Below are 15,000 nucleotides of genomic sequence, written 5' to 3'. Positions count from 1 at the left end.
AATTCTATTTAAATGCCTTATATCAGCTAAGCTGCAATTACGATTTCTGCTGTACATGCAGCTGCATTCTGCTGCTTAAAAAAAAGCTAAAGAAAAAATACACACTGAAATGGTTGGGCATTTCTCTTAGTTTGGGCAAAAGGATCTCCCTTCGGGGAATTCTAAAAATACAAATTTTCGTAATTTTGATTCTCAACCCTCAGTAGAAATCCAAGTGGATGGGAACTCCCCCTTACATTTTTTCAAATAACCCCTTCTCTCCAAATGGATTATGGCCTACCTAACAAACCCTTTCTCATGTTTGCTTAATCATTATAATAATCAATCTTTGAACACTAAATCTGCATACCAAACGAGAATATGTTTAATATTTCAAAAGACACATAGGACAATTTCAGCACTAAGATCGCTTCCGCAAACCTTACCCTCTCCTTCCTCCTTCCAGAAAAATTTATTACCTCCCCCCCCCCCTCTCCTTCCATAAAAATTTATTACAGGCGGTCCTGATATTTTGAATGATAAAATATTTAATATGTTAATGAGATTTAAACAATTGCAACTAAACAATGACTGCTTCATAAACTACAGACAGGAGGACCCATCCAAGGACGACATCGCTCATCCTGTTCAACAATATTGGGGAAAACTAACTAAAATGGGTTCTAAAACCATATTTTCCTAAAACTCTTACCAAAAATTTTCTTCCTTCTCAGTGTTACTGATATTTTTGAGAGTGGTCGAGATTTAGCCCATGAATGATCAAACACTCGGCGGAACGTTTTTTCACCTAATCGCTTTTATCAATTCATCTAAGTTTGACTTGAAAACTACCAAAAATGCCGGCATCTTGCAACAAAAAAAGCTGAAAAAGAGGGAGTAGCGGCTTCCGAAGGCAGGCCATTATCTTTGTCTTTGTGGTGGATTAAAATTTAAAAGGTGTGGGGGTAAAGTATGGTTATTGTGTATACTATGCCATATAAGATTTTTTTTTTTTTTTTTTTTTTTTTTTTTTTTACATCTAAACCCCTCTTTCTAAGTCCATAAGAATTCTCTGACATTTCTATCTTCTCCAAGCTGAAACATCCTGATTTGAGTTAACAATTGGTCTTTGGTACTTATGCACTACTTAGTAACAAGATCTATAAGCTCCCAAAACACATACTTGCACATAGAAGCAAATGGCTCTGCACCTGCAAGTGGACCCCCTCTCCACCTGCCAAGGAGAATTTGACCCTAAAAACATCTTTTGTGGCACCTAAACCTCATAAGAATAAACTTTTAGGTTCCCCATACGTTTCACTGATGTTTACCTACGCTATTTAGATATATTTTTTTATATTTTGAGCCTGTTAAAATAAGATTCACAATGCTTGGAAAAATTGGAACCTGAAAAAAAAAAGAAAATAAACGAACATATTAATCAAATTCATTATGGATACTCTTATTTCTAGTCTACAATCAACCGCAAATCTTACCAGCAAGATCAACGAGCTCCTCTTCCGAGGCGTGATTGAGTGCTTTCTCATATTCATCACCAAGCTCATATGTTCCAATGTCGTCATCGCGCACTTTTGCTTTTGGCACTTGAGGTGGAATCCACTGGAAAACAAGAAGAGGACGTTAACGAGAGATTTCTATTATAACACTGGCTAGAGAAGCGAAGGAAAGGAAGATAAATGATTGGATCATTTAAACGCTCAAATAAAAATATACAACATACCGAACACACTTTTTGCAAAAATTAGGATAAAAATAACAACAATATATTCTTTAAATGTCTCAACTGGCTATTTCTGTAAAAAAAAAAAAAAAAAAAAAAAAAAAAAAAAAAAAAAAAAAAGTACAGAGAGCTGGCTATAAGCAAACTCTGGAAGTCATTGGGGTATGTTAATTAAACCTTCAAGAACAGATCTAGAGCCCAAATAAGAGTCTTGGGAGCCGTTCTATAGCTCTTGCATCCATTCATTTTCTACGTGCAAGCCTTGAACGTAATTAAATCCTAAATTTGAAAGAGAAACAGAAAAAAAAAATGGTTCAGAATCCCGGTCAAATTGTAGGAACAGATTTACCAAAGCGAGGCAGACTAGGCAAAAAAGTCAAGATGAAATTGTCTCCATGCCAATTCCTTCAACCCTTAAAATTGATGAAGGAGCTTGATCTTGATCTTAAAATTGATCTAGGAACTTGAAAACGCCTTCCTGGTGCCTAATTTAGGCTCTTTCTCCTCTCCTGAAAGTATCGTTCACAATGCACATGAAGTTTCCACAGCTAGCGAAAATCTACTCAGATTGTCTCAAATTGTACTCCAAATCTCAAATTGTATCTTTTTTTTAATATCAAATTTGATCCAAGAGTGGCTTTCCGAAACACAAATGGCTGGATCACATAAATACTTAAAAGAAAATTACAACATTGTCAAATACACCGTTTTGCGCAAGTTTGGAATGGCATTTACTTGCAGATAAAAGGAAGACTAACAGAAGATTCCTATTCCAACCTTTGCTAGAAAAACGGCAGAAAGAAAGATAGGTAGATTTGCAGGTATTTCCATTACTTAGCAAGGTAGAAGGTGAACACGCCACTTCATGCGTCTTTTTATGATCTTTCTAAATATATTAATCGCTACCTTTGAGCCCTTAAAGGGATCTTTAAAATGACGCCTCCAAATTTATTCCAAAATACCGAATTTACCGAAAGATAAATAACTGGGTCATCCACATGTACAAAATACGTAACATTGCCAAATACATTACTCTACGTAAGTCAAGATAAAACGGTAAATTCTCAAAAAACTTTTAGCGTTGCCATCGAGAAATCGAAATATTCAATGTGACTCCAGACGTCGGGACGAAAGATAAATGACTGACTCATATAATCTTGAAATTAAAATATACGACATTGCCAAACACACTTTTTTGCACAAAAAGGTAAAAAACGACAAATTTAAAGAAAGTACAAATTTAAATTTTCGTTTTTTTTGTAAAGGATTGTTTCTGGGAAGGTCCTTTACTGGGCAGTAAAAAAAAAAACTATAATCGTTTCACTATAGAAAGGTGAAGATTAGGATGAGTTTTATGATTATAGAGACATTTCGTTCTTACTAGTTCCATTTGGAGGGTATTATAAAAGATCATTTGAGAACGCCAGCAACCAGTTAGCAACTTGTTCGGTTGCTTATAAAAAGCAACAAAGAACAACAGAACGTATTAGAACTTATTTTCCTCTATTCACAATATTAGCAATTTGTTTTGTTGTACCTGATGCAACGATAGAACTAGGTAAGTCGGAAATGAGACCGAAAAAATCCCTGGTCATGTTTGGGGGCGACACTAACTTTTAAGTTACAGCTAAAATGTAACTAAAACTACTAGACATATTAAAAAAAAGCGTTCTAGCAAATGACCAATCGATCAAGTTTAATCAGCTAAATGTGATTTACAATAGATACGTTTTTGATGCATATAGTAGACCACCAAATTATTACTCACATATAAAAGGAGTTAAAGTAAGTAAATGTGTTTACCCCATGCCAGCTTCTCGCACAAGGTTTTTACTCTTCTACATGACCATTAAATTAGTCTTGTCATTTTATTTGAGATTTTCAATAAGTTTCTCTCATAAATATTTGCTGGGGTTTCGAACGTCGTCGTTTTGTGGACTGCTCAGAGGATATTCTTTACATTTCATAAAATTATAATTTCTTTTCCCGTTCATTCTCGAATAGATTTTTCAAATTATTATTATTGTTCTTTTTTATATGTATTTTTTCTTTTTTATTTCTTTTTTTAGGGACGTTTTGTTCAAGAATTACATTGTGTTAATAGTGCGTCAGACGTAACTAAGTTGGTGTAGAAGCCCAAAAAACTGAGCTTACAACTTGCTTGTTTTGTACATTTAGTTTTAATACACGTTTCCCACGTAATAACGAGGAAAATCGTCCATTGATTATTTTTCATTCACAACAATATTTTACAATATCGTCCTAGTATGTGTTGTCACTTGCAGTTTTTGGTCATTTAATATGTAAAACAACAAGATTAGTACGCCAGAAAGAAGCGTTAAGTCATTCTGATTGTTGGGGCTATTTACACACAAAGTCAAATTAAATCGTTTCTTAGACCTCCACTACCAAAGAGACTACATCCCTGCAGAGGGGATTATACATCTTAGCCCGAAGGTCTATTCTAGACACCGATAACCGGTTGGATTCCGGTCAGTGTTGTTACAACGGCGAAACAGGTTATAAAAGAAAACTATTCAGGGCAATTTATTAGTTGAGCGAAAGATCTAAGGAATTAAATCTGCCAAGTGCAGTTCTTGAATGCAGAAGTAAAACTAAAAAGGTACAAAGAGGTAAAGGTACTTTTCGTAGGTAAAGGACTTTTGAAAAACAGCTGTAATTTAATATACACAGTCTATTTCATATTTTACATAAATTCATATGAGGAGACAGTTTTGCTTGTACCGAACAGGTACATAATTTATCGATTCAGCTGGTTCAGCATATTCTTTTCAGCTCTTTGTGTGTCAAGTGTTTTACCATTGAGAGGGATGTTCATCACAGTTGGAAAAAAACTGTAAAAGTTCTTAAGATGCAAGTTTTTTCTACTGTTTTGCTGTATGTTTCAGTTATTTTATTTTATTTTTTTTTATTCTAGTTTTATTTTTCCTTTGATAAAGTTTTGTAGTTGTAAAACCGAAATACTAAGCCCTTGCTATTTTATTTGGTTATCTTTTATTTTACTTTGTTATTATTTATTATTTTGTTATTTTATTTATGTTTTATTAATTTTTTTTCTTAACGAATATTTACCCTTTGATAAACATTTATACATTGTCGCTGAATTTATAAACATCAAATTACGCAGCAATTTAGATTTGGCAAAACATTTAGATTTTAGCAAGACTCCAAAACGCAGAAAAAAAGATTACTAAATCCCATAAAGGCTCAAATGAAAATGTACAGCATTGCCAAATATACTATTTTGCGAAGTTGGATAAAGAAGACAAAGTTGGGTCTACTTGGATCGACTGTCAACAAAAGGAGGACTTTAGTGACTGACATTGCAAAGGAACGACCGGGAAACGACACATAAAAATATCCCAAAATGATCCTAGTGGTGGCGGAGAAAGACATATTATTGCATTAAATTCGATTAACACCTAAGATATAGGGACCCTGAAAATAACCTTTAGTCATAAATGTGAAACAACAAATTGCGTTTTCACAAGACGATCGATTCTTGGTAGGTGAAGACAACCGTGTAACGGTTAATATGAGTTCGAACACTGACTATAGATATAGAAAGAATTACAACCAACAGTCACTAAAGTAGGCTTTCGGTGCCTAGACCAAGACTGATCACCAATGTTACGGCCCACGACGATTTCCCGGAGTTATGAAACGTCCATAAAATGATTGGTTTACGATGTGGCGACACACCTTCCCCAAAAAGCTAAACAAAGCCAAAAAGTTCCTACAGCCCTTGCCTTTAGCAGCAAATACTATATAAGCTATCGGATGGGATTCTAGCCCCTAAAAGCGCAATCAAAATCCTCGCTGTTAGCGTTAATCCCCATTAAATTTATTGGAGATCCTATATTATGATGTATGCAGAAGACAAGAATATAATTCTTCCCTCAGAGAGATACAATCGACCACGGACAGCTGAAATCTAAACTATAGTTGTTGACCAGGTTTGATTGAAACAATACCACCTGTATCTTCCCTTTCATATAACTACTCCTGGGTTACAAATAGTTTCCGGTTCATTGGCTGAGAGGGTTCAACAGGGTTCATTCCAAGTCTAGAGTCATAAACTTTTCCCCTTAATATTGCCTTAATGTAAGTTGAATTTTTTATTAAGGTGGCACAATCAATCCTCTTCTTCCTCCTCTTCTTCTTCCAATTGCAAAAGACATGTTGCTGAATTTACAGCTATACACTTGTCTGGAAAATAGCTGTAAATTCAGCAACATTTACAGTTACAGGGCCCCCCTTTCTCTTTTCAACGAGGTAAAATTGGTCCCTGGCTCCAAAATGACAGAACTAGCACATCAAATCTTACTTCCAACTAATTTTGGTTGAGATTCAACAACCTGTATGGGTATATTTCCTGATGATAAGAATTCCCTGAAAGAAAACCGTCCACTTCTCTCTGCAGAGGTCGGCACCAGGCACTCAAAACACGCAACTAGGAAACCAGTCCGTGCCTCTTACAAAGTTCGACGAGGAGCCTAGGCTGTGTTCTATTAACAAGAATTTACGGACTCCCTTGTCTGTTCCTCTACAGATTGAATAAGGACTGGAATCCCAACAGGCGGCATTATTATACTAGCCCTTATTTCAAATTGAGTTTTGTTGAGACCTGAAGGCACCGTCTGAAAAATACCGTAAGGGATCTCCTGTGAGACGTCGTCACATCGAAATTGACGATTTAATTAAAAAGAAAACATACACACACAAACAAAGGTCTAAACCTGGAATTCCCAGTTTTATTTTACAGAATCATTTCCTAGAAATCTGAAAGAGGCATGGCATTTTCATCTCATGTTTCGGAGAAAGAGACACGAGCCCAGCATCACAAGATCACTAAAGAAGCTTACTTCTGGAGCTCAGGCAGTCTCCTTTTCTTTCTTTTTTATTACTTAATAGTCTACAATATTCTCCTTAAGAAAATCGCTAGGATGTTTGTAAATGTCAGAGGCACTTTTCTTATCCGTTCACTGTCTCCATTTCGAAAGAAAGTTTCATTTTTTTTTTTTTTCATTACCGTTTTTGAGCAACAGACAGCTGATGCCCAAAACGAAAGCGTATGTATCACACTTTTTACGAATTCAACACAATTAAAAAAAAAATTCTCTGGTGGCTCTTTATTCAGTGGCCATACCAGAGGGAGAGAGACATTTGTACGTAACATGAGATAGGGAAAATTGACCAAACTGACAAAAGCATTTTTCAGTGCCTTTACTTCAAAGTAGTAGAGGCATATTATTCAGCTACACAGTGTAATTTTTGCAGAGTTCAAATCCTAAAAAGAAACTGTTCCTGCTCAAATCATAAAATGTGAGATACGCCCTTTTCTTTAGGGCACAAATCTTTAAACCAAATTATACAACAATTGCCAAATAAATTAGTTGCACATGTAGGCTACATACAAGCATTCTTTGTAAGTTTGTAAGCATTCTTTGTAAGTTTGGAGTGTTGACTTTAATTGTAATATATAAGAGTCTAGACACAAATTCGTGTTCAAAAATACAACAGTATAATTGCATACAACATCATATATTTTGCACAATTAAAACCAACTAACGCGAAGCGGCTCTTAATGCTTTGAGTGTGAGCATTCACTGTATAACCACAAAAGAAATATAGAACTCTACACACCAAAATACAAGCATAAACGAAGCAATAAAAATTATATTTTCCTGAGACATTTTATGTTTTGTTTGGTTGAAACGAACGGCCGTGAAACTGCTTATGAACAACTAAAATTCAATCCCATATAATTTAATTCGGTAATTCCCCTGAATTTTGTCAAAAACATTGCGCAAGCTTAAACGATTTACCATTTCAGCTATAGCGCGATAGGACTACAAAAACTATGATATATTTCAATACCGATTTTGATACACACACACATTATGTATATATATATATATATATATATATATATATATATATATATATATATATATATATATATATATATATATATATATATATATATATATATATATATATATGTCGCTTGCACGCATACTTTTTTTTAACACTGAAAGAAAATATTACGTTGTTCATCTCTTTTGATTGTTCGTGATGCTAAGACTTGACAAAATTTCTGAAATTTTTACGCTGAATGTCGATTTGTCAGTTAAAGCCTCAAACAAGAAACACTGAATCATATTTCTAAAGCTCTTTTTTTAGAAATTTTTCCACAGAGGCCAAAAACAGAAAAAGAGTCCCTGTCCGAGAGATCGCTTTAAACCCAAATTCGTTTTCTTGTCAAAAAGCATTTATTTCCTATAAATAAACGTAATTATGCTATTTAACTGAATTCGTTTATCTCTCCATATATCTTTCAATATATCCGGGCTATAAAAGTGAGGAAATTATTTTAGGTTAGAAAAAACAAACAACTAACAAATGGATAAATCAAGGATCAAATTAAACTAACGATGACGTTTTTGAAACCTAATGGGCTAATAAAACTTAACTGAGCATATAAAATCTGAAACAAATGAATAATAGAAATAAAATTGTTCCGAATTGTTCAAATTACAGGATCAGGGTTTTTTTGTGTTTTTTTTTCGGAGGAGGGGGAGAATATCATTTAATAATTGGGCCGTTCAAAAGCAAATTAATGAAGTCCACCCACTCTGGCTCCACAAATTCGTGTTAATGCAAGTAGAAACCGCATGAAAGTTGACTACACCAAGTCCAGGGGGCGGTACCCCTTCTGTTTCTACCATTGGTACTTCCTGGCAGTATCAAAACAAAAAAGGATTCCCCTCCCCCCCCCCCACAGAAAAACATAAATAAATGCCTAATTATGTCGAAAGAACACTGTATGAAAGAAAGATGCATAAAAAGGCCTCTAGCTCCTTATTTAGTTGAAGTAATTATATAATCCAATTATCTTTCGTATTTTAATTGCAAATATTTTCACATTCGGCTTGCTTACCTTAAACATTTGTGAGACATAAAATGAACGCGCAATCTTCCTAAAGCAGGGCTTTCAGAACTTTCCAGTCACTTAAAGCCCCCGTCATGAGTGCAAAAGCCTTATTAGACACCAGCTTTGTTGCCAGAAGGAAGGGGTAAATAGGCCAAATCCTATTTCAGAAATATTTCAAACACACCAAAGTAGCCTACCACTTACAGGCATGCCTCAGATTTAGGACATAGAGCAACCAAAATTTTGACAAACTACGCCCTAGATATGTAGTTTTCCAGCATCTCATCGACCCATAAAAAAAAATTTCACTTTCTGCTTTCCTACTTGACATTTTTCAAATTTCCTAGTATTTTCGCTCGAAAAAGCCTAATATACCCTTGAAAAAAGCTACTTTAGAGACTTTTTCAACAGAAACTAAGCTTTGCTAGACCTTTAAAAAAACTGTAGTTTTTACTGAGCTTCTAGCAGTTCTGAACAAGCTTTAAAAAAAAGCAAATTCAATTAAGTCTATAACACAGCCAAAAAACTCATCAGAAAACTACGCCAGCTGAGAAGAACACAGCTGCACACGCCCCTACTCCGCACCATTTTTTCATAGCTTCATTCTTTAATCCTTCCCATAAAGCACCCACTTCTTTTTTTTCTAATGAGATCATTCCGACCTTGGCTATTCTGAATTTTACATCTTTCCTCCATCCGTCTTCCTTACGACTAATTCTACTTAGGTAGGTGAACCTCCAATTTGGTCAATTTTTGCTGAAATATTTTTGAGGAGGAAGAGTGAATTTCAAGGAATTTTCAATTTTCATTTTCTAGCCACCTGGTGAAAAAAGTAATTAATGTTCCTTTACTTTGCTAGTATGTTTGAGTTTAGACTCACTCGCTTAGACAGTGTAGACTCACTAGCACAAGCAAAATGGGCTAAGACCCCTACAGATACGAGGCAAAATTAGGGGATCCGATATCTTAAAATCATTTTGCAAGCCTCAGCATTGACTGACCGCCTCAAAGACAAAGGGCCATTAGCGAATTCTCAAAAGGTATTAGTTACCATCAAGAGCTATTGTGAATCTGTGGTTTAACTACAAACTTTGATTGAAAAGGTAATAAAAATTAAGTCTCCTGTGCCGAAAAAGTTTTCGATCGAAGCGGATAGCACCTCAGGAAACTCCCACAGTTGCCTAATTTCTCAAATTACATTTCCTTCGTGGTGATTTTTAGCGTTTTCCTAGCATTTATTCTAGAACATTTTTAGTGACTGCATTTTCCTGAATTGTCAAAACAAAATTCTGCTCCGTTTGATAAAAAACAAAATTCACACTTTCTAATAATTTACGTTGCATTGAATCTGAATATTTCTATCTCCGGCACAAAACAGGAGAAGTTAAACAGTTTTTCTAGGATTTCCGGGAAAGCAGCTGTCGGCTTTAAGTTTTCTGTCGTTTATTTAGTTTTCTGTCGTTAATCTCTTATCCAAGCTCTACATGGTATGCCCAAAACTTTCCAAGGGGAGGGGAGGGGATGTAGAAAACCACTCAGTGTCTCTGTGTCTTATGCGTACAAACACGAAAGTAAATCAATGAGGACAAATCAACACTTGTGGAGAAAATTGTTTAATAGGAATTTAGGACCAGCAGGTTCCATGGGCATCTCCTTCATTATCCTTCTACAACCACAACTATTGATACATTTTAGTGTTTGCCAGAATTATCCTTGCACAGATGCTGTCAGTTCAAATGAATTAGATTGTGAAATTCAAATAAATGTAAGAAAATGTACCTTGGTGACGCCAGTTAAAAGATTTGACAAACAAAGAAAATGTCACTGACAACAATCTATCCAGGTTCAATGCCAAGAGACTATGCCAGTTTCTGACAAAAGGTTGAACATAGCCAATTTGAAGGAAAAGATCATGATAAGCCTCACACTCAACTATAAAAAATTAAAGAATTCCCAGTGACAAGTGATCACAAAAAAAGACACTGAACAGCAGACATTCTTTTTAATGTATTCCAAAACTAGAAAAAAAATCCGAGTCAATTTACAAAAGGAGACAAGAAATGTCCATGCGAACAAGAGATTCGATTCTCGCCATCGCAGTGGCGACAAGAAATAAATTCTTCTAGGAGCGGGAACGAAAAAAAAAAGATCCCTTAATGCTCTATATTAAAGCAATACGAGCAATATTAGAGCAATCGGCAATAGCCGATGGTATCTCATTTTTTACTTTCCCTAGGCCCCCCCACCACAATGTGAAAAATTGCATATAGATACGCTTCTTGTCGGATGTTTAATTGCCAGAAAAGAACATAGAAAAGACATTTTTCGCAGATAAGTCCCGCCCTCTTCCAGATTCAATACAACATCAACAATATTAGTTATAATATTTGAGGGACGACTAAGTCTCACCCCCCCCCCCCTCCGAACCGAGTCACATAAAATACAAGTCAAAGCGCGGGAAGGGTCAAAATTAAGTAAAATTTAAATTTATAAATAGTAGAAATAAATTATAAACTGTCGCTATAACGTCAAAAAGTCGACTATGACATTTCCTAAACTTCTGGCGTGATTGCCAAAAACCATTTTCTAGGCTATTGTCAAATGGAAGGTCAGCAGGGTAATGTAGATAAGAAGGGTCGAAGTTTGATTGAACAGATACTGCCCCACTTCCTTTGAATGCAGAGTTCAGCCAACGGTTACTGGCAATTATTTCGAAATTTAAAAATGTCAAATGCGACCTCTAGCTGAAATAGTAGCTCTGCCCTTCATACAGTCAAAAGCAATATAAATAGCCAAATCTACCCGTTTCTTCTTCTTCTTTTAAGCACAACTGTCATGTTAACTATTCAAATCGAATTTTCCTACTCCATATGTTGCGCAATTGATAATGATTTCGTGACTTATACAGTTGAGAAACCTTTCGTTGGATTTTTAGTGTTAGTGCCAAATCTTTGCAGGAATTCCAAATTTCATGAATTATTCTATAGATCCGACCTCTCATTAGGAATTATGTCTAAACTAATTTTGTAGGGTGTCTAGTTACGACAACGAAAGGCTTAAACTTAATTAAGATAACAAGAAAACCCCAATTTTCACGCTTTAAGATTGACGAAAATAGAAAATTTCCTACAAACAGGTTGACAGCTCAGATAGATAACACATCGATGATTGGTACAGCCAGAGTCCTAATTTCGGCGGATTCATCCTAAACAGCAGTGGCGTAATTTCGTCAAAATCCTGAGGGGGGGGGGGCAAAGTTGGCGCAAATTTTCCCAAATCAAGTGAAAGTGACAGTGAAAACTTTAAAATGAGCCATATATTACCATAAAGGCAAAGATATAATAAAGAAAACTGACCCGTTTCTGCACATGCTTGAATTATGGAGGCTTGTCTTAGTTTTGACAAGATTTTTGAAGAAACTAAGTTTCAGCTGGGGGACAACCAAGGTCTGGGAGAGGCAGTTGCCCCCCCCTGCCCCATGGCAAATTACGCCCCTGCTGGAAGGGGGGGGGGGATTTTGAGTGTAACAATAGAAAGTGTACATGTTTTAAGTCACTATAAAATCCAAAATTACATTTTCCGAACAATCTTCTACATTTTTTTAGGGGGTGGGGGAGGTTGAAAGCCCCTAGCCTCCCCAGTTCTGCTAGTGCAGCCACAGTGCTTACAATAGTTGATGAACCTTAATGTCAGGTCTCGCATAATCCATCCTGCTAATCAGCAATGGAAAATAGACATTGCATTTACATTGTTGTGAGATTGCATCATTAATAGTCATAGACTCATAGACTCATTTATTTATAAACAACTATCGTAGCCGTGGCCGAAGCCCCGACTAAATGGCGCTGTTTAGTACATTGCATAAAACTGGTCACTGGCCGTTTAAATAACTGACAAAAAAAGGCACAAATGAATTGCTATGACGGGTTGTTCAACACTTTGCGGCACTAGTTGGTTCTTATGGCGGGTGTTGGTGGTGATAGGTGCAGGTGGGGGAAGCAACAAACGGTGTTTCTGGGACGAAAGAAGGGACTGCCCAAAATTACACATTAACTGTAAGCGCCTATCACGCAACGTTGGCAGTCGTAAGGTACTAAGGGCAGCCTCATAAGAGTTGTATTTCGGGCCTAGTATCACTTTCACTGCCCGTTTTTGAATGGCTTCCAGATCTTCACTTAGGTATTCAATATTATGAGCCTGAGGGCCCCACACAGGACACGCATATTCAAGGATTGGGCGCACATACGTGACGTAAACCGTCTTCAGCTGACTTTGTGAGAAACCCAGTCGGCGCAAGTTAATTAGCGACTGTAATGCGTAACTACCTTTTTTCACCAGACCGGCGATGTGCGCGCTAAATGAACAGTCGTCACTGAAAGTAACCCCGAGACTCACTGAGGTTGAGGTAGTAGGGTACCAAGGACCCGGGCATGAGAGGTCACGCTTAAGCGGATTAAACCTCATGACTTTTGTTTTATTCATATTAAGCTGGAGGTCGTTAATGCTACACGCCTCGAGAAAGGAGTTCCTGATCTCACTGCTGAACTGGGGATACACGTCTGACTTTTCAGCAAGATATTTCAGAAGTAGGGAGAGATCGTCCACGTATTTGAATCTGTCTTCAAACTCGAGGATAATGTAGTTAATTACCGCTAAAAACAAAAGAGCTGCCAGCTTAGTGCCTTGTGGTGCGCCACACGTTAGTTCAGCCCACTCAGAGTTTAAGTCACTAGGGAAGAGAGCATAGACACACTGACAGCGGTTACGCAGGAAGTCAACAACTAAGAGCAAAATATGCTTCCTAGCGCCCATCTTTTTGAGGTTATTTGCTGCTGTATAGTGGCGGATCAAGTCAAAAGCCTTACGATAGTCGACTAAAAGCAGGTCAACGAGGCTACTGCCTTTGTCCAACCACTCGGTAATCAGGTGGTAGAGACGTACTAGATAATGCGTCGTACTACTCCCCTTTCAAGCAGCCGTACTGAAACGGATCTAGGGCTGGCTGAACTTGGGCTAGGAGCTCTCTATAAATAAAAGATTCAGTCACTTTAGCCATATTAGGCGTAATAGAAATCGGACGAAGCTGATTGCAGGACTTCGGGTCTTTGACTTTAGGTAAGACGCGGACGTAGGCTTTTTTCCAAGCACTCGGGAATTTGTGCTCCTTGAACGACTGATTGATCACTGATGAGAGTGGTTTTGCTAAAAACATAGAATAGGCTCAATATTATAATCAAAACTGCTTTGGAAAAATCCCACGTCTTGTCTTGCCAATTTTGGTAAGCATGTAAGCTCTAAAACTTAATGTTAAGGCATTTTCGCCTTTGAGCAGTTTTTTTTATATTTGCAAATTTGTACCTTGGACAGGATATTTTACTTACAAAAATCAACTCTCTGCTTAGATTTCTAAGAAGAGGCTCCTGTCATTTCAGAAAAAGGGTACAAAGCTTAGTGAGATAGTGAAGAGTCTAAAGGTATACAAAATATTGGGGCCAAATAGGGTCTTACCTTCTTTCCTCGAATGATTCCCGGGACAAAGGGCTGAAATTCTGGGCGATCTGGTGTTTCAATAGCTTCTTTATTAATATGTTCTATGAGTTTCTTTCTATCAATTGGGCCTGTGGCTTCCTTTTCGCATTCATAGCTACATCTCTGGTCAGGTGGAAGAAGTCTATCCTAAAAGGAAAACACAAAATTTTAATTTTTCAAAAAAAAAAATCCTTCTGGAATAGTAATCATAATTGAACTTTTTGGAATAGTAACACGATATCTGGAATGAAATTTGTAATTGAGCTTGCTATTGAAATGGTAAAATTTGGTAAAAAATGGTAAAATATATGGTAAAGTTTAAATAGTAAAATTTCGTACACGGTCCTCAAGTCACGCCAATGAGAAGGAGGACTAAATCAATCATCATCATCAAAGTTAATGAAATTTACTGAGGTGAAAATGGATGAAAATATGTTGTTTTTTTAAACCCTTAACTACTTCATCTATATTGAACAGGCCAATACAACTTGTGTAACAGATCTGTATTTCATACACTGGAGAAATTTTTTTATTATTTTTTTTAATTTTTATCTAATCAAATATATTTATGAACAAAATAAAAATTTATATATTAAAAAAAATATGTTTTTTTTCTAAACCGTATAATACTTTAACTCCTTTTTTTTAACTAATTACTTTTTATTTAAAAGGCCAATACAACTTATGTAAAAGAGCTGTCTTTCAGACACTGGATTCAATGTTTTATTTTTGTAGTTCAATGGGATAGTTTAAAATTTAAATCGTAACAATTTAACAAGTTAAATCGTAAAAA

The 15,000-nt window shown here is 36.1% G+C and overlaps 1 protein-coding gene across 1 annotated transcript in view; it reads right to left on the bottom strand.

The window, feature by feature from the left end:
• The window catches only part of tmod (tropomodulin), a 72,769-nt gene that overhangs the window by 20,479 nt on the left and 37,290 nt on the right, over positions 1 to 15,000 (bottom strand). The window contains exons 4-5 of the mRNA XM_089093836.1: positions 14,187 to 14,354; positions 1,476 to 1,599 (exon numbers count right to left, since the gene is read on the bottom strand). Of these exons, the coding sequence (XP_088949962.1) occupies positions 1,476 to 1,599; positions 14,187 to 14,354 (292 nt within the window). The remainder of the gene's footprint in view (positions 1 to 1,475; positions 1,600 to 14,186; positions 14,355 to 15,000) is intronic.

Source organism: Artemia sp. Qi Xiang Cuo, chromosome 9 (assembly GCF_049724085.1).
Source record: "Artemia sp. Qi Xiang Cuo chromosome 9, ASM4972408v1, whole genome shotgun sequence".
Taxonomy (NCBI): Eukaryota; Metazoa; Arthropoda; class Branchiopoda; order Anostraca; family Artemiidae; genus Artemia; species Artemia sp. Qi Xiang Cuo.
This window is presented reverse-complemented; position numbering and strand designations above follow the sequence as displayed.